Genomic DNA, 18768 nt, shown 5'->3' with positions numbered 1-18768 from the left:
AATCAATTCAACTGAGGAAACTAACGGCCTAATTTATGACAAAACGATTTACGAAAAACAAATATCATGACAGACATGAACCAACGACAACCACTGATTTTTTAGTATATTGATATGGATAGTAAACTGCACATTGCTAGAAAACAAAGAAATATTGATGCCAACGTTAAAAACGTTAATAATGTAATTAATACAAATAGACAGAAAATACGAAAAAAAAAAAATTGAAAAACATTGATAAACAACAATTTATTCTTCTAGCCGAGTCCCTGTGGGTTTAATATGTTTGTGAGCGCTCAACCCTCCCCCAACCTGGGACAGTGATGTAACAGCACAATAGAAGAACAACTTGTAAAAATTAGTTGCAATTGGCTGAACTCAAAAGATCAGTACGAGGCACAAAACATATGTAGTATAACGAAATCCGAGTTCTATATTTTAATTAGATTGACATTTCCTGACATCATATGTTAATTTGTTGTCAAACCCGATTATTTTAGATTTTTTTATAAGATCAAATTCAATTATTTATTTTCATTCTGTGTTTAATTTGGGTGCAGCAGTACGTGAAGGTAAATTTCCTTGGTGGAAGGGCAAAAAGGAAGAGGGGAGGGGGGTTATAAGTGGCACGATCATATCTATTGATGTCCCAAATAAAAATGCAAATGATAAAAAAACTTCCCCAAAGTTTAGCCCAAAACTATTAATTTTCAATAGTATTCGGATTGAAATAGTTTGCTTTAAAATCTTTCAAGCCACTCTCATTTAATGAAGCTTATTTCTCAATCACGGGGAGTGGGGTCGATCTAAACATTGGATTTTGGGTACAGCAGTGCAGCTGGGAAAACACCCAAAAAAGTCATAAATTAAAACCTTGAGAAAAAAATCACGACACTTAATATGTTTCCGATGGCAAAATCATGACCCATTCATAGTTTTCTCAGTAATCACATATTATACAATATAAATAAGAAGATGTGGTATGATTGCCAATGAGACAACTCTCCATCCAAGTACAAGTTTTGATATCTTAATTTGAATAAAAACGATATAACAACATTTAAACAAACATCTATTATAATTCGGAGGATGAAAATTACTGACCCATTGATATTTGACCTCAGTAATATTCAGTGTATGCCATTAATATGATTTAAATATAAAAGGGAAACCTATTTCAGCGGCACGTCTGTGTATACCTTCATTTAGTCATAGAACCCAAAATCTAGATTGAGACCCAAGTGCGTGTCCTCATTATCCCAGTTGTGAAATATAGTCGCATATATATTATTTATCTCAGGTGTACCACCCCTTTTTCTTTCTAGGGTAATATGTTACCGTAAAAACTTTTTATCATTCAAAACGACGTATGAAAACTTAACATTTAGGCAGTAAGCACCGGTAGGTGTGACCCTCCCCTCCCCCCCCCCCCCCCCCCCCCCCCCCCCTGAAAATAAACGTTCGCCCCTCTGCCGGTTTCATTTGATTTGTTCCCACTAAAACAATGACATTCAAATACATGCAAACTTTGCAACACACAAACATGTTGTATTATAAGACATTTGGCAGATATTTACGTTAAAATTATAAAAAAAATATTTATTTCGTTTCATTTCTTTTCGTTTTGCGCAATTTCGTTTCGTTTCGTTTCGTTTCGTTTTGTTTCGTTTTGTTTTGTTTCTTTCCGTTTCTATTTCGTTTCGCACTTTACACGTACCCCTATTAAGCAGACGTTTTAACTCGTGCCTTAAAAATATAATAGTATTGCAAGAAAATGTTTATCTTCATCCATCTTATCGTTCCTACTGGGATGTCATACAAAGACTACCATACCATAGAAACGTTTATCACACAGCTCACATTATAATATATCTGCATTCATAAATTTATCAACATCATTTAGACTAAACGACGTCATATTTGGTATGTGCCTCTGTTGTCTAATCTACCCATTTAAAGGGAAGAGGTAGAAGAGGGACAGAAGATCTTCATAATGCAAAAAAAAAAATACCTCTTCTGGCTCACTACTGAAGAACAAAAAAAAATACGTCGCAGGAATGGACTTCTTCTGGCTCACTACCAAAGAAAGGAAAAATCAGGAACCGGTAGAAGAAGCACTTCTAGCCTGAATGAAGAGTGAAACAGATTTTACCCTGACATGAATTGTGTTTCATTGTGATTTTTCCTTTCAAAATGTTCAATCTAATATCTTCATCATGGAACATTCCGTATTTTTTTTAAATAAATATTTCTAATGTGTTACTGTTACAGCAATGTCCGAGGTTAGGGGATAGCTGAGCCCTCAAAAGCATATATAACCCCGCCATATTCTTTAAATATGTGCCTGTCCAAAGTCAAAAGCCTGTAATGTATTCTTATTTTTTAATTTTAAATTGATATCATAACGAGGAAATAATATTCTTAACCAGTTATTCAAAAATAATAAAACGCACTGTACCCGCACTGACTACAGGTATGCTGTTAAAAATGCACACGTAAAAAATCGAAAAAAAAATATCTAAATAAAAACACCCACATCTCTGCATAGAAAGCATATACCTGTATGATTTGGAGCACTTTTAAAAGTGTTTATTTCTTCAATTTAAAATCTGTAAATTAATGTGAAAGAATTTGCACATAGTCACATAAATAAATGGAATTTAAAAAAGGTTGTCTTGTAAATCAGCTGAAATTCAACTGAATGAAATTGTTAAAAATAACTTAAAAAGTTTTTAAATATTTTAATTTTAGGTTTGAAGTATGATTTGTTTGATATATTTTAATTTATTTTATTTCAACATTTCAAGCAAAAAACTCATCATCCTGACTAAGTGACTTAAGTTTTAAGTGCTGTTTGTTTATATTGTAGATTAAGATGAGTTTAAGCCATGTTGGTTTTTTTTAAATGAAGGAATATCATTAATAAAATTTCAAACTTTAAATGACAAGTAAAGATCACAGAGGAAATCCTTGATACATTTCGAGCATTTTAAGACTGTTTTAGCTTTTGTCCTTTTTTACATGATACACTAAATATCCTTTTGGTAAGATATTTTTTAACAGTTGTAGTACACAAATGTACTTACTGGCAGACAACTGAGATTACTATAACATAATACATGTAATGGCAATATCAGCCGCCAACCGCTATTTAAAAAAAGAAAGAAATAACTATATAAAAATATTTAAACAGAAAAAAGAAACAAATCAGTAGTTTATCGTGTCATACTGTATGATCTCTTTGCTATTTTATTTATTCATAGCATTGTTTAGTCACGAAATGATTGTCATAATCGACAATAACAGGAAGAAAACGTCCGCTCTTAAAAGAGAGGCGAAGGATACCAAAGGGGCATTCAAACGCATAAGTCGAAAATAAACTGACAACGCCATGGCTAAAAAAGAAAAAGACAAACAAACAAACAACAGTACACAAAACACAACATAAAAACCAAAGACTGAGCAACACTTTTAATAGTTATTTTTAAAGATTAAAGATTGTAAGTATCCATACGACCCGTTTTTTTTTTATCTTAAGTGTCCTCAATTTTTTTACCAACTTGCCCCGTTTAAGAAGGCATATTTATCCTTCAGTGATTGCTCGTCAACGTTCAAATTATTATTCAGGCTTAGTTCAAAGACAAAAGACACCAATCTGTATTAAATTGCTAAAAAAATTAATTAATGTAAAATTATTACAATGAATGTCCCTCTGCTATCTTTCGCCCATCTTTTATGATAACTCCTAATTCCTTTAATCAAGAGTTCTTAACTGGTTTGTATTCCCTGTTTTTGACTCTTTTTATACGTAGGGCGAGATTGGACTCATTTTTTCAGTGATGAGTCTTTCAAAATGGGGACGAGTATATTTGGGGCGAATTGTCTCAAATTAATACATATACTGTACTTTCGGATCTTCAAATTTTAATTTTTCTTTAACATTATCAGATTAATATTAAATACAAATATTTATAATAATTTTTTGTTTTATTTTATTGAATAATTGTTGCGCATACATTTGATTTCCCTTTTCGAAACAATCACGAATTATCAGCAAACAGGGATAGCAACGACAAGCGGTATTTTTAACCGCTTTCCATAAAATCTTCAGAAAACTAACCTAGCAATGAGTTTAGCATTAAGGTACAAAGTGCACGGGTTTCGAGTATTTGTATTCGAATGTAATCGAAAGTAAATCCTACGTTAAACGTTTTGATATCGTGTATACAGTAAAAAATGTGTGCAAATGGGCCAAATCTTTCAAGTTCTGACAAGTCGGATATGAATGCAAAAAATAATTATTTCAAAGTTGACATTGTGATAGCATTGACGAAACTTTGTTAAATTACTGAAATAAACATTTAATGTCAACAACAACACAAAATAAAAGTAAAACATTTCTTTTATTGGACCATCTGAGTTTATTGTAATATTGAGGGGGCTGATGGGTTATTTTTCGTCCTTGTGATCATGGAATTTTGCTTTCTGTGATTCGTTTTTGCATTGATTTATTATTCGTGACTCGTGATGAGTGCATTATTTGTGGCTTGTTTTCAATTCAGATTTACATATTTTCTCCGTGATGAAGATGTTAAATCGTTGTTTTTCGTGAACAGTTTTGTGGTATTGAAAATAAAAATCACCCTAATTTATCTTAAGAGTTGTCGTTCTTAAACTCTATAAAGGACTGGTATTATCGGAAGCAATGTACGGAAACCAGTCACTAAAGTTTAAGTAGCGTGAAGCTGGTTCCTGGCAGTTTGATCAGATTTCAGAGTATGATTCAGACTCTGATGATGCAGATGAACATGGAGATATGGGACCTGTTTTTGACACCCCAGCATGTTTCTATTTTATGTAAGGGGCTATATGTAGAGGTGGGACTCAGCATTGGCATAGCTTACGTTCGGCAACCGCAGTTGCCTCGGTAAAAATCATTTAAAAAATTAAAAACTCTTCTTTATATTCTTTTAAACAATTTTCACAAAATGCAACAGCCTCGAGTCGCTAATTAATGCTACATGTAATATTACAACTTATATTGTCTTGTTGTCGTTATTGATTCATACCCTTTGCTATTTCAAGACTTGTGGAAACAATTCCCTCCCCTAATTGGAAATCATGAAAATTGACAATTAAAGCTGACAAAATTATTTAATCCTACCCCAAGCAAAATTATTAATTTTGTGTGAGAAAAATTTCTAGTATATGAGGGTCTAAGTGAGCTTTACAGAATACAGAAAAATGCCAAGAAATTAATTCAAACTTTAAAAATAGAGATTTAAAATGGTGTTAAAATATAAAAGAAAGGAAAATCGTATTATGGGTAAAAAGAATTAATAATCAATATTACCCCATTCCAACCCTCATATATAAACGTCTAAAATTGAAACATCTTTGTGTGTTGACATTTTCCTTTTTTTTTTTTTTTTATTCAACAACAACTAATTGCACTTTCTGCTGTTAACAATGTACTTCACTAGTCCAGCATTCCAGTAAAGAGTCCCTGTTTGTTAATACCAGAAATCCAGGGTTGTTTCTGGTAAGCATCATTATATTAAATTAACATTAGTTTTAATTTAACAGTTAAATTATAAAATTATCAGCAATGAAATTAACAAGTATATATCAATGGTACTTATTTGTTTAACAATTTACTATATATATCATCTAGCAATAATTGATTTTTGGGTATTGTTTCCGGAAATTTTTCATATTTTCTCCGTAAACGTACGGGTGAATTGTTTTTCTATCAAACATCTTCCTGGTTTTGAAACAAATATTGTCACACCGGCCATGACTTAAAAAATAAAAAAATAAACAGATGTGATATAGCATATTCACAGGTATGTCTGAATTAAAAATTTTCTGTAGTATAAAGAAGATTAAGATTAAATAAATATTTCATTTTTTAATCTTCTTTTTGTAACGGTAAATAGTCTCGTTATCAATCATTTCAATCATCACATGTACATGTACAGTAGCGGTGAAAGGTAAAATTTATATTACTTGATCAGTTCCAGATGTGTAATTCGTAAAATTTATCTCTTTGTTGACATTTTTCACTACGTGTGGTACTTCAATTAGTACAAAGAGTTTCATTGGCTTTGATACCAATTAAAATAGAATAAACATTAATCAACTTGCACAGAAAATAACCCAATACTGTTTTCATTTATTATGAAGAGTACAGAAAAAACATAAATGTTTCCATTAGTAATATCAGGTCGAAGCGCAACTAATAAAAGTGCCCTGGTGCACTTTGCATATAGCACATGTTTATTTCCTAGTTTATCAAGAAATGGTGCTAGCCTGATATCTGGTAATATTTCTGGTATTAAAACTCGCAAACAGCAAATCCAACCAAGCGCATATTAAAATCAATGCAATGTGCACATTTTGAATCTTCTTGTTGCGTCCACTTGTAAAGCTGTAGCTGAGACCCCGGAATTTATTTGATGCTATAAGTCAGCTGATATGGTTTCTTGGTGGATTCACAATTTCACAGCTGTATTGTTCACTTGCTGTGTCATTAAAGTATACCCCATATACATTTCCTTGTATCATGTTTATTCATAAAGAATTTAAAATCTGGGAAGTTCACTGCAATTATTTAATTTGAAAAAGTGGTAAATGTTTTTGAGAACATTTATGTATTGATCTGAACATTGAAAATGATGTACATGTAGGTACCCGTAATCAACTCATAAATATGTAGTAAGCTGTCCACACACGTTACCCTGGTGCTATCCAAAAATCCTGGGGAGAACACTGATTTGCTTGGAGGACTACACTATCATATTCACTTATATTACAAAAATTGACTTTCAGAAAGTTGAACTAAATTCTTTTATTTTTCATATTCTATAGTTCATTGATGCAATGCTTTTGTGGAGCATTATAACTTAAGGTTTGGAGTGATTAGTATGGAGCAAATTTAGAACTACTTCATTTTTGTCCTTATGGTCTCTTATGACATATACAATGTATTGTATGATGAATATCATCATGTACATACATGGTATATGAAATAAATAATGGTTTAAATCTTGTTTTAGAGCAGAATTTGCTTTAGACAAGACAAAGAAAAAGAAGAAAAGAGAATTAGCTGAAGAACAGAAACAAGAAATTAAAGAGGCATTTGATTTATTCGATACAGATAAAGACCGAGCTATAGATTATCATGAACTCAAGGTAACATGAAACTTGTCTAAGAACAAATAATACAGAGCTATAGATTATCATGATCTCAAGGTAACATAAAACTTGTCTTAGGACAAATAATACAGGGCTATAGATTATCATGATCTCAAGTTAACATAAACCTTGTCTTACAAAAAATAATACAGAGCTATAGATTATCATTAACTCAAGGTAACATAAAACTTGTATTAGGACAAATAATACAGAGGTATAGCCTAGTAAAGTTTATTGTGGATTCATTATCATTCGAAGGATATTAATTTTTCGTGGATTTTGTGCGTTAAGGTAAACCATGAATTTAAATGTTAAATGTTCAACCAATCAAAGTGCACATTTTTTATAGGCTTGTATGAAAACTAAAAAAAAAACAATCAAGAAATCAAATATCCACAAAAACAATTTTTCCTCAATGCACGAAAAATAAATGAATCCACAGTTTCCTAAATTGAGGGTTCAGCATAACTTAATCATGTTAATATTTATAAAAACAAGGAGATTTGTTGTGATTGCCAATGAGCATGATGAGACAACTATCCATAAAGACCAAAGGACAAGATGTGATTAACTAAAGGTCACTGTGGCCTTCAACAATGACCAAAACCCTTACTGTATAGTAAAAAAATAAAATGTCTTTACATGACAAAAATATGATACCATTCAAAATAGAAAAAACAATTGCCTGATCTATGCTATAATTGTACAACAATGAATAAAACAAAAGATATATGACCAACAGCTAAATTTTTAACATATAAAGACAACAGAAGCATGAAAAGGCAGGGCTTTGGATAATAACGAAACACAAAGTACAGTAAATCTATCTTTGGTGATATTATAAAGAGCTTTGCATTTATATATTCATGATATTCAATAGACACTTTTTTATTGTTGAACATATTGCAGACCAAAGATTGACCTCTACAAGTCATTTGCATCAATCAATCGTATTTAGATCATCTTATTTATTAACTTATTATAAAATATTTGTGATCCCTCGAAAGGGGCAGATTCAGGCTGTGGCAAACCTAGCTTGCATCCCTCACAATATCTTTTTTTTGGCATAAAACATGTCAACAATTTTTTTTCTTTCACTCCAATTTGCCAACTTTTAATGACCACATCCCCTTACCTCAATCTTAGACCAACACCTGCTAAAGTCTGGTAATTTGTTCATCCAGTTAGTCTCTCCATTTTATTGATATGACCTGAAATGAAGGGACTTGCCAGACAAGCTAAATTACTGGTAGTCACATGCACCTCTTTTATGTGTTCAAAGATTGTCATAAAAAAAACATTGCACAAACTATTCATGTTACCCCTGTTTCTGCTGTTCATTTTTTATAGCATAAAATATTTAAGGGAGGCAAAAAGAAGATAATGTATCATGGATCTGATTACCTCTAGTGATCAAGGCACCTTACATCACCACAGTTTTTGGTGGAGTTTATGTTGCTAAGTCTTCAGCTTTCATCTTCTTTCTTTTTTTGCCATAGGATCGTCAGATTTTCTTTGGCTGACGAATCTTGGAAGTCCTCTTGATATATGCCACCTCTTTATTTTATAATGTTGATAAAAATTGGCATTTTTAATTCCGAAAAAAAAAATCACTCATATGGCATGTATGGATACCACATAGATTAAATAAGCAAGTTACTCTCAAATTTTCAGTTTTCTTGTTCATTTAAAAAATCAACACACAAACTGAATCCAGAAATTTGTGAACTTCTACAGTCTTTATCCATCGCATGTCTTTGTTTGTAATAGATAACAAACTCAATGTAAAACAATATTTGTAAAGATTTTTTTTGATAATCACATTTTATTTAATTTATTGTCTTATTTTTAAGGTTGCTATGAGAGCACTTGGATTTGATGTCAAGAAAGCAGATGTGTTAAAAATTTTACGAGATTATGACAGAGAAGGGACGGGTAAAATTTCATTTGAAGATTTTAATGAAGTCAGTAAGTATGACCTACATGTATCACCTTTTGTTTTGTTATAAATTTCCAAAATCTATGACTATTCTGCCTGTCTATTCTACCAACATTCAATATTTAAAATGATTTATACTGACCCTTACATTACATTCTGCACATGACCTTTCATTGCATCTCATGGAAAGACGATTAGAACAATCAATTTGATTCTAGCAATCTGATTATAATTAATTGGACATGCAAAAAGTAGATACTAAACATTTCAAACCATCTAATGAAGTGTTATATTAACAGGATATCAGGGTAAAGTTGTAGGTGTATTTTCAATTAGTGGTGAAGACATTCAACACCTGTTTTTGAGAGATGTGAAAAATTTCCACAGAAAGAACAAAATTACATTGTTTATTTTTTACCTGGAATGCGGTCATTCCGCCAACTATGATTTTTAGTTAGATCCATTAACCCAAATTGAAGTTTGCATCCACCAATATTGATATTAAGATAAGTCCAAAATTTATCAAAATTGAATGTTTATAATTCCAGTGACAGATATGATGTTAGAAAGAGATCCACAAGAAGAGATATTGAAAGCATTTAAACTATTTGACGATGATACATCAGGAAAAATTAGTTTACGAAATCTAAGAAGAGTGGCTAGGTAATTACAGTTCCATTTTCTCATGATACATATGCATTGTTCATTAAATATATATAGAGGAAAAAATAATTCTTAAAATCAGATCTTTCAATTTACTAGGTTAGATTTGTTTCACATGTCCTGTAAGATATGAAAACACGATAAGAAAACCTTGATTACAATCATTTTAATAAAACCAATTATTTGGAGTAACACACTGGGACTTTAATTACAATTTATTTACCTGCAAACACAAACCTAGACACAATTGAATTTTACTATTATATTTATCAGATGTTTTATCCACTTACTATTTATAATATAAAAAAGGAATGAAACAATGGAACTACTTTGCTAAGTGTTTACCAGTAAGGTCAGTATATAAAGTCTGAACTAGGTCATGAAAAGAAATGTTTAGAACATACAATTTCTAGACAATATTCTCATTTAGCCTTAGTGACATGTAGCAAAGAATGTACAAGGATCACAGACTTATACCGTAGTATTCATTTGAATTTAGATTGGAAACAGGGAGTGTGTCAAAGAGACCATAACTTGACCAAATAACAGAAGACAGTCCTTTGGTCTTTCGAAGTACCAAGTTGCTTATAAGATCAGATATAATGTACATCTATTTTGAAGTACTCTTGATTATTTTGCAGAGAATTGGGAGAAAACATGACAGATGAAGAACTGCGAGCAATGATTGATGAGTTTGATAGAGATGGAGACGGTGAAAGTATGTATTTTGTTAAAGGCATTTGTCTTATTTACTGTAAATTCAGAAATTATTGCAACTGGATGAGTATTGCAATAATAAGGACTCACATTCTGCTATCTGATACACACATCTTTATAGAGATTAAGCTGAAATCACAATAATTAGTCTCTCATTTTTGTTCATTGTTGAAAAATCGTAATAATAAGTGCACACAATAATTTCTGAATTTATAGTATCGGTCTAAAAACTTAGCTCAGTACTTGGAGTACAAAATTTGTGCTCGAAGCACCAAATCCAGTAAATTGAATTCTGAGACTGATTTCGATAATTGTACTCCAAAAGTTTTCTGACGGCAAGTATGGGTCTCAGTGATGACCATCATATTTGTATCTTTCACCATTGTCTATGACACAATTTGTATATATTAGCATTGAATCAACAAGTGACTACATAACTTTTGATTATATCCCATACAATACAGCAACTTGAATTAAACGTAGGTGTAACTGTAGCGAATTGAGTTTACCCAGTGTCATATGTTGCAATGGTAAAAAGAAATTTGTGACAGTTAAACCAAGTCTAAATTTGGCCAAGCTTTAGATATTATACTTTGATCTCCATTCTAATGTAAAATCGTTCAATTATTCCAAATTTGACAAAGAGATTAACCTATAAGACATCTTATTGTTACCCTAATTATTGTAACAATAACATACATTTACCAATGAATTATTTAATTCAAAATAGTAGCTTCCCTGGTTACAGACATATGAATGGTAGATTTTACTCCACTCAAATATAATGATGTTCTCCAATTAAAATGGTGGCTACAAACAAATTGCAATAGAATAATATATGGGTAAAGCCATAAAGGTGGTCTGGAAAGTGTGACATTAGGATATAAAATTGAAGTTTTTAATATCTCTATCAATTCACATTATTTTGTTTGCAACCATCTGTATCTTACTACCTCTTTTTATTTGAAACCCATGGTATTGCTATGTTTTTGTAAAATTGACCTTCCTTGTATATTTTGTGTAAGTTATGTTGACAATAGTGCAATCTTTTGTTTTAAATAATTTCTTATGGGATTAATGAAATGTATCAATACTAAGCTGCACATAATATCTTTCAACATCATCATATCATAGACCAATTCACAGAGATATCCCTGATGTTCTAAAATGTCAGTGCTCTGAGCAAGATCAGTATGTTATAGATGTCCAAAATAAAGTTTTCCTCTAGTAACTTGTGTAAAACGTTTTTTGAACAGCAATTACATTTGTAAACATAATTATTAAAATTTCAAATGAAATATTTTATGTAGTTGTTGTAAACCCAGATCTTCGTTGACGTACTTAAATCCAAATTCAATGTATGTTATTTTGACAATAACCCTTTTTGATAGTTTTTCTACCTTAATTTTAAAACAGGCCACTCAAAAAACAGGGGGGCAACACTAGCTGATATTTTAAGTAGGGAAAAACTAAACCAATACAGCTTAATCTTCTAAATGAAGAAGATGACTATTAAATCTTGTATACCATATCTTACATGTAGGTTATATTGACGAATAGTGTTTAAATTTAACCTTTTTCAAAATCATTTTTTTTTAAGATTTTTTTTCTACTATTGTCTAGGTAACTGATGGTTATTTTTCATTTTACCAAATTATGATTGAATGCTTATATTGCTCACAACACTACCGTCTTTTGGTTGTTATATTGACACAATGTCAAGTAACTTACTGAAAAAAAAACAGGAAATCTGGTGTAACATCTGAACACAAAGAGTTTGATCCATTATGTTTATTTTGATATAAACCTAATTCTTGAATGCATGCAGGGGTTCATGTTCATTATTGTTCAGCTAATAATGAAGTCACAAGCTCATAATCAAAACTATCTGAGACCTATCAGATCAAAGTGACAACTATAGAATGCAAGAAAAATAAAGGTGCACTAATTTACAAATCCAAAAGGGAGAGGAGAAATAAAGATAAATAACAAGAAAAGAACAAACCTTAAATAACAACTCAAACCCAATAAAACTATCCGGTGCACTGCAAGAGTTAGTTTAGCCTGATGGTAAACAGACACTTAATGAGTTACTCACAGTATTTAGGGGAACATATTGTTTACTGTTCGTATTAAGGAGTATTGTTAATTAGGCTCACTTGAACTGACTTTGTACTTTGGTCAAAGGTTGCTCATTTAATATGTACAGTTATGATACTCTTGGCTATGTCAGATGGTGACTTTATTGATCAACTGTTTTCAACAAATTTTTTTCAAGAGCTTATTAAATCAACACTTTTGAAAGTAAAATATAAAACACATTAATGTATGACAATACTAATAATTAAACCACTATTCAAGAATTAAACCATAAATCATTTATTTAAACAAATTAAAAACATTTTAAAGTTCATTCTGCTGTCTATTCCACTGTTCATACTCAGTTGATTTATCTCAAAGATCTGAAAAGCAATAAATAAAGTTAAAATAGTTTTATACATGACGTTAAATTGAAATGAACGAAAATGTGAGTCAAGGCTCCATGTCCATAACGTGACCTTATAGGCTATAATTGTTTTTTTTTACTTCTTTAGGTCTTAGGTGGAGAGTTGTTTCTTTGGCAATAATACCACATCTTCTTATGTTTATGATGTTGTATGTTATCCATGTTGAAAACAGCATTGGAAATAAGTACCACTTCACATTGATTTGCAGTGTGTCTTCATTCATGTTTTTATTGTCAAATTTAAGGGTATGGGCCTATGGGGAGGTTGAGTCCTTAAAAACAAACTTGTTGCACCGTCTCAAGACAGAAACTTGCATGTTATAGTCTTGAGACAATTTTCTGTTTTCTTGTTTATTGTTGATATTCTTTTGATAAAATGCTGTATTTACATCTATATAGGTTGTGGTTTTTACAGTGTTCACTAATTCTATTTAGCCATTAAGAATTTGTTGGGTCTATGTGAGTTGAATGGTGCTGCTTTTTGTCACATTTTAGCCAGTTATTTTTTTTGTCCCATGCCATAGGCACTTATACCCCACATCCTTTAATTCCCAAAGTATTGAAAAAGAATACAAACAAGAAATTAAAAAAAAACTTTTTTAAAAAAAGTTGATAATGATTGGCGCCCATTTTAAAACTTGTCCGAGATATTGGTGTTGTTAACCTATGGTACAAATTTTATATAATTCTAGCAAGAATTGTACCTGTAAGAGCGTAAACGAGGCCATTTTCCAAAAAATAATATTTCCAAGGGGCATAACTCTTTTTAAAAGGTCGATCGGCACCCATTTGAGAACTTGTTCAAGATATTGCTGATATTAACCTATAGCATAAGTTTTATAAAAATCTGGCAAGAATTGTACCCGTGAAAGCGCTTACGAGACTATTTTCCATAAATTTAATATTTCCAAGGGGCATAACTCTTTTAAAAAAAGTTGATAGGCACCCATTTGAGAACTTGTCCAAGATATTGCTGAAATTAACATATAGTATAAGTTTTATAAAAATCTGGCAAGAATTGTACCCGTGAGAGCGCTAACGAGGTCATTTTCCATGAATTTAATATTTCCAAGGGGCATAACTCTTTTTAAAAAGTTGATCGGCACCCATTTCAGAACTTGTCCGAGATATTGCTGATATAAAACTATAGTATAAGTTTTATAAAAATCTGGCAAGAATTGTACCCGTGAGAGCGCTAACAAGACCTGACAGACCGCCTGACGGTATTTCTTTGTCCCCTGCAATTGCGTGCGCAGGAAAAATAAGGGACTTGTTTGCTTAAGACCAACAAAAAGTAATTGGTTTTGGCATGGCTTATTTCATGTAGTAGTTATATTGACTCTTAAATTAAGTTGTCAACTAACTCTCTATATTAAAGGAGACTTGAATATGCATATTTTATCTAAAAAGCTTTAATATAAATAAGAAGATGTGGTATGAGTGCCAATTTAAATATGAATTGGATATTAGCTGGGACTATTATACTAATTATAATAGTATAATAGTCCCAGATATTAGGCATTTTTATGCTAAGGGCCAGGACCAAACAAAAAAAATAACAATGGTATTGGCTTTTAAAATATATTTCATATAGGTTATAATACCTGAAAAATAATGCGTCAACTAACTCTCTTATGGACCATGGTTATATTGACTTGAATCCTTTAGTCGTCAACTTACTCTCTATTTCAAAGAAGCAGGAAATATGCTTACAATTTCACTAAAAGGCTTAATTTTTTTATTGTACAAGAGATTTGTAGGCTAAAAGCCAAAGTCAACATATTTCAGTAGTAATAGTAGCTTTAGGACTACTGTGGGAGTAGGAGTTATATTGACCCTAACATTAAGGTGTCAACTAACTCTCTTAATGGCCATGGTTATATTGACTATGCATATAATTGTCAACTAACACCCTGTGAAAAAGCACTGAAAATTACTTCACCCTTTTTAAATGTATATCATGTATATTAACTTTCCCCCTTTATTATCTGTAAGTTGAAATAGAAGTAAAATGAAAAGAATGGTGCAGTATATCTCTACAAAGATCATCTACATCCTAGGTGTTATATTGACTGGGTTGACAAAATTGGTCAAGTAACGGTCATATCGATGATACTGTAAAAAGTGAACGAACGGTTTGACTTGGGTGTTTGAATGCGTTATTTTCGCTAGTTCTTATCATTCTAAGCATATTATTTTGGAAAAAATTATATAAAACAGTGTCAATTTGACAGAATGGTTTGGTCGTTATATTTTGTTTGACGCCCTGGTCGTTATTAGTTTGACATTTTGCTCAAAACTTACCATCGAGTTCTTTTTCCATTTTCATCCATGAATGATAGTGATGCTTACATTTAGTTTCGTATATATAGCAATTTTGAAATGAAACAAAGTATTTTTTTCTCCCTGGATAAACTCTTTCCGTTAATAATAAGGAATAAACATTTACGTACGTTTAACGTTATTTTGACATGACAAACTTGCCATTCTATGCTTCTCATAAAACGGAATACGAAACCAAAACTAGAACTATTTGAAACAGCCGAGATACGACGGCGCATGAATATAACAGGAACCAATCAAATGTTCCGCAGATGACGATATCGCGGAAAACCCCGTGCGTTATTTTTACCATTGTAGTCTATTGTCAATATAACATTACTAACCCTGTCGAAATAATCGTTTCTTTGATTAATTTTACTGCATTTCACGAAAAACTTTGACGGATTTATAGTGCAATAACACTTTTCTGACAATTTAACTTACTTTCCGTTTTTCTTTTGCCCATAAAAACAACCAGGTATATTTTTTGTTAGAAGGGGGTTTCCATGTCACGCTTGGGACACAGGAACGTACAGATCTACGTTTGACAAACTTCAATAACAAGACATATTGAATTAGCGGATATTTGATATTTATCAAATCTTCTGCTTCATCATGTCACTGATGCACAATAACAAGTTGTAATCAAATAACATATATTAGATATTTTAAAATTGGGATTTAAGCTTCAGATGGTTATTTGACCAATTTGGAGCACCTTTTTGGCTTTACCCATATGGTCAGTTTATGCAAGGTGTATATTTTTCATTTTTCAATATTTAAGAATAGTCAAAATAAAACATACTATTTGTTTTCTGTTGATATCCCAGTCTTGACCTCAACATGACTGTTTTGTGAATTGCTGTTCCATTGATGTTGATCTTAAATTTTCTTTCTTTCATAAAAAATTTAAAAAAAGATGGACTTTAAAGCTTGTGCAGTGTGAGTTTTTTCTCATTGTTGAAGGTTGTATGGTGACCTATAATTGCGTATACCCACATCTTTTGAACTCTGGAGGAGAATTGTATCATTGGCAACCATACAACATCTCCTTATTTTTATATTTGCTGTAAACATGGTAAATGAATTGTACACTTTCTTTATATTTCAGTAAATGAAGATGAGTTCATTGCCATTATGACAGGAGATACATAAGACAGCGGATCTCTATGTTAGTACAGACCTGACAAATGTGCATTTAGTACGGATACATAAAATAATAAATGTGAACATATGTACAGATGTGCATTTATTATGGATACATATAAAAAACAGATGAACATTTTTGCAGATGTGCATTTAGTATACATGTGTGTGATTATCATTTCACTTTACAAATGTACTGTGTCATCATCATTACAGACTCATGGATAATGTGTTCAGTTTTATTGTGCATCAGTAAGAATGAAGATCAATTTACACTATTCTACATTCCTGCAAAATATTATTGATTGACACTGAGAAAATATATGATATTTCTATTAATAGAAACCAGCTAGCTACGATCCAAATTTTGAAACTATTTTACAAGATATTGATAGAGTTGCTCCTAAATTTGTAAAAATAATGATACAATAATAAAAATGTTACATGAATTTGGAAATTTGTGATGTAAGGGAAAAGATTGGTGTATGAATTCTTTATTCCTGGTTTTAAAAATTGCATAAAAAATGTCTTTCCTTTGGATTGTGAATTCATTTTATAACGAAATCCATGAGAATTTGTTAGAGAGGATACATATTTTTTGTTAGAGAAAGTTTTGTTGTTTCAGGGATTTTTTAACTTGGTAAGATAGAACTACTGTTGAAGCTTGTAGATGTCAATTTTCTTTTTCTTTCTTTAAGTACTGTCACATTTCTTTGATATTTCAACTAAAATTTTGTGCTGAAACATTTTTCTAGTTCACATTATTTTTTTTGTATATTCAAATCTGTTGTTTTTTCCCACCTTTATTTAAAGATCAATTATATTATGCATTTTAAAACTTGATGGTGTGAAAGAGGTATTTGTGAATATTTGTATTTTATTTAAATATTTTTATATAAACGATTGCTAGTTTCCATATTATATAATAAAATTATTAAGAATTTTATGATTTGTATTTACTTTTTTTGGAGTTATTGGTATTACATGTACAATAAGTGTCTGTCATTGTCCCACTGCAAATTTCAAAGAGAAAATCAAGTTGTACTGATTTTTGATGGACCATTGAAATAAAAACCAGAAAAGGTGTTGGTCAGACTGTTTATGACCTCTTTACACTAAATCTATTTGATGTGTACTGGTCGATTTTGTCTGGGAAACATGATTTATTTATAAGTTGTAATTTGCTTTTAACTAGCTTTCAGTTACTGTGAGTACTCTTAGTTGGTAACTTTGTGTCTTAAGTTATTTTGGGAGTTGTTGTATTTGTCTCGCCTGCAAAGAAAAACCTGGAAGTGGAGACATAGCTGTTACTATTTTAGCAACAGCACTGTTGGCATCAACACTTGTTAGGTTTTCTGCTTAAGTTAGTTTGAGAGGAACTGCTTGTGATAGATCAATGACATTTCCTAAAAGGTTGCATTACTATCATGATCAGTACATATCAATTTGAAAACTATTTTGAGGCCCTGCCACCTAGGTCATGGTCCAATGATTTTGAATTAATTAGCAATTTTTAAGTTTTCTGCTCTGTGTCAAACATTTTATTTATTTTAGCTTTGTGTCATTCTAATGGTCAAGCCTTACACTGCTGGTTGAGTTTAGGTGGAGCAGTGAGTGCTCATTAACATGTGTTATCCTGCCATATTCTGTATATGCCTGATCTAAGTCAGTAGCCTGTAATTCAGTGATTGTGGTAGGTTGCTGTCTTATCATATTTGTCTTGGCCTCTGTAGCCAGAAGTGGTCCGGTTACTTTTACAAATATCTAAGAAACTAATGGGACAAATCTAAAATTTAGACACAATCATCATTTGGGTATCTAGTTAACAAAATATGTCGGATGAGCCCGCCTGTCAACAAAAATGGCGGACATGGCTAAAAATAGAACATAGGGGTAAAATGCAAGTTTTGTCTATTATATGAAAACCACTAAGGGACAGACATGTTCAGAATGTTGAGATCTACATGTTGTTCATTTTCATCAAAACTGTCAGACAACTTCTTAAAGGAGTTATTGCCCTGAAATGACAAATGTTACCAATTAAAAAATCTTAAAACCTATGATAAACAGAGAGAAACTTTAAATAACAAAATTGACCAGCAAGACAAGATCTACAAATAAGCTCTATGGCTCCACCGACTCCTCATTGAAGTTATTGCCCTTTATGACTTTGCACCATTTAGCATTTTCGTCTTAAATTCAAGAAAAAATATAGATAGATGGAAACTTAGATAAGCAAGCAAGACAAGATCTACAAATAAGTCAACATGGTCGAAAT

General features: G+C 31.4%; 1 protein-coding gene across 1 annotated transcript; it reads left to right on the top strand.

The window, feature by feature from the left end:
• Positions 1 to 4041: 4041 nt before the first annotated feature.
• LOC127722113 (centrin-3) lies at positions 4042 to 17436 on the top strand. The gene is made up of 6 exons (XM_052228952.1): positions 4042 to 4143; positions 7059 to 7194; positions 9051 to 9165; positions 9685 to 9799; positions 10441 to 10517; positions 16456 to 17436. The coding sequence occupies exons 1-6, from the start codon at positions 4127 to 4129 to the stop codon at positions 16497 to 16499; spliced, it is 504 nt and encodes a 167-aa protein (XP_052084912.1). The 5' UTR covers positions 4042 to 4126; the 3' UTR covers positions 16500 to 17436.
• Positions 17437 to 18768: the final 1332 nt, after the last annotated feature.

Source organism: Mytilus californianus, unplaced genomic scaffold, assembly GCF_021869535.1.
Source record: "Mytilus californianus isolate M0D057914Y unplaced genomic scaffold, xbMytCali1.0.p SCAF_12, whole genome shotgun sequence".
Classification (NCBI taxonomy): domain Eukaryota; kingdom Metazoa; phylum Mollusca; class Bivalvia; order Mytilida; family Mytilidae; genus Mytilus; species Mytilus californianus.
Note: the sequence above shows the minus strand (reverse complement) of the source record. Positions and strands in the feature narration are given on the sequence as shown.

Bases quoted from the DNA above. Each gene is read 5' to 3' on its own strand.
- LOC127722113 (XM_052228952.1), top strand. The intron at 7,195-9,050 runs GTAACATGAAAC...CTTATTTTTAAG, and splicing joins TAGATTATCATGAACTCAAG to GTTGCTATGAGAGCACTTGG. The intron at 9,800-10,440 runs GTAATTACAGTT...ATTATTTTGCAG, and splicing joins AATCTAAGAAGAGTGGCTAG to AGAATTGGGAGAAAACATGA.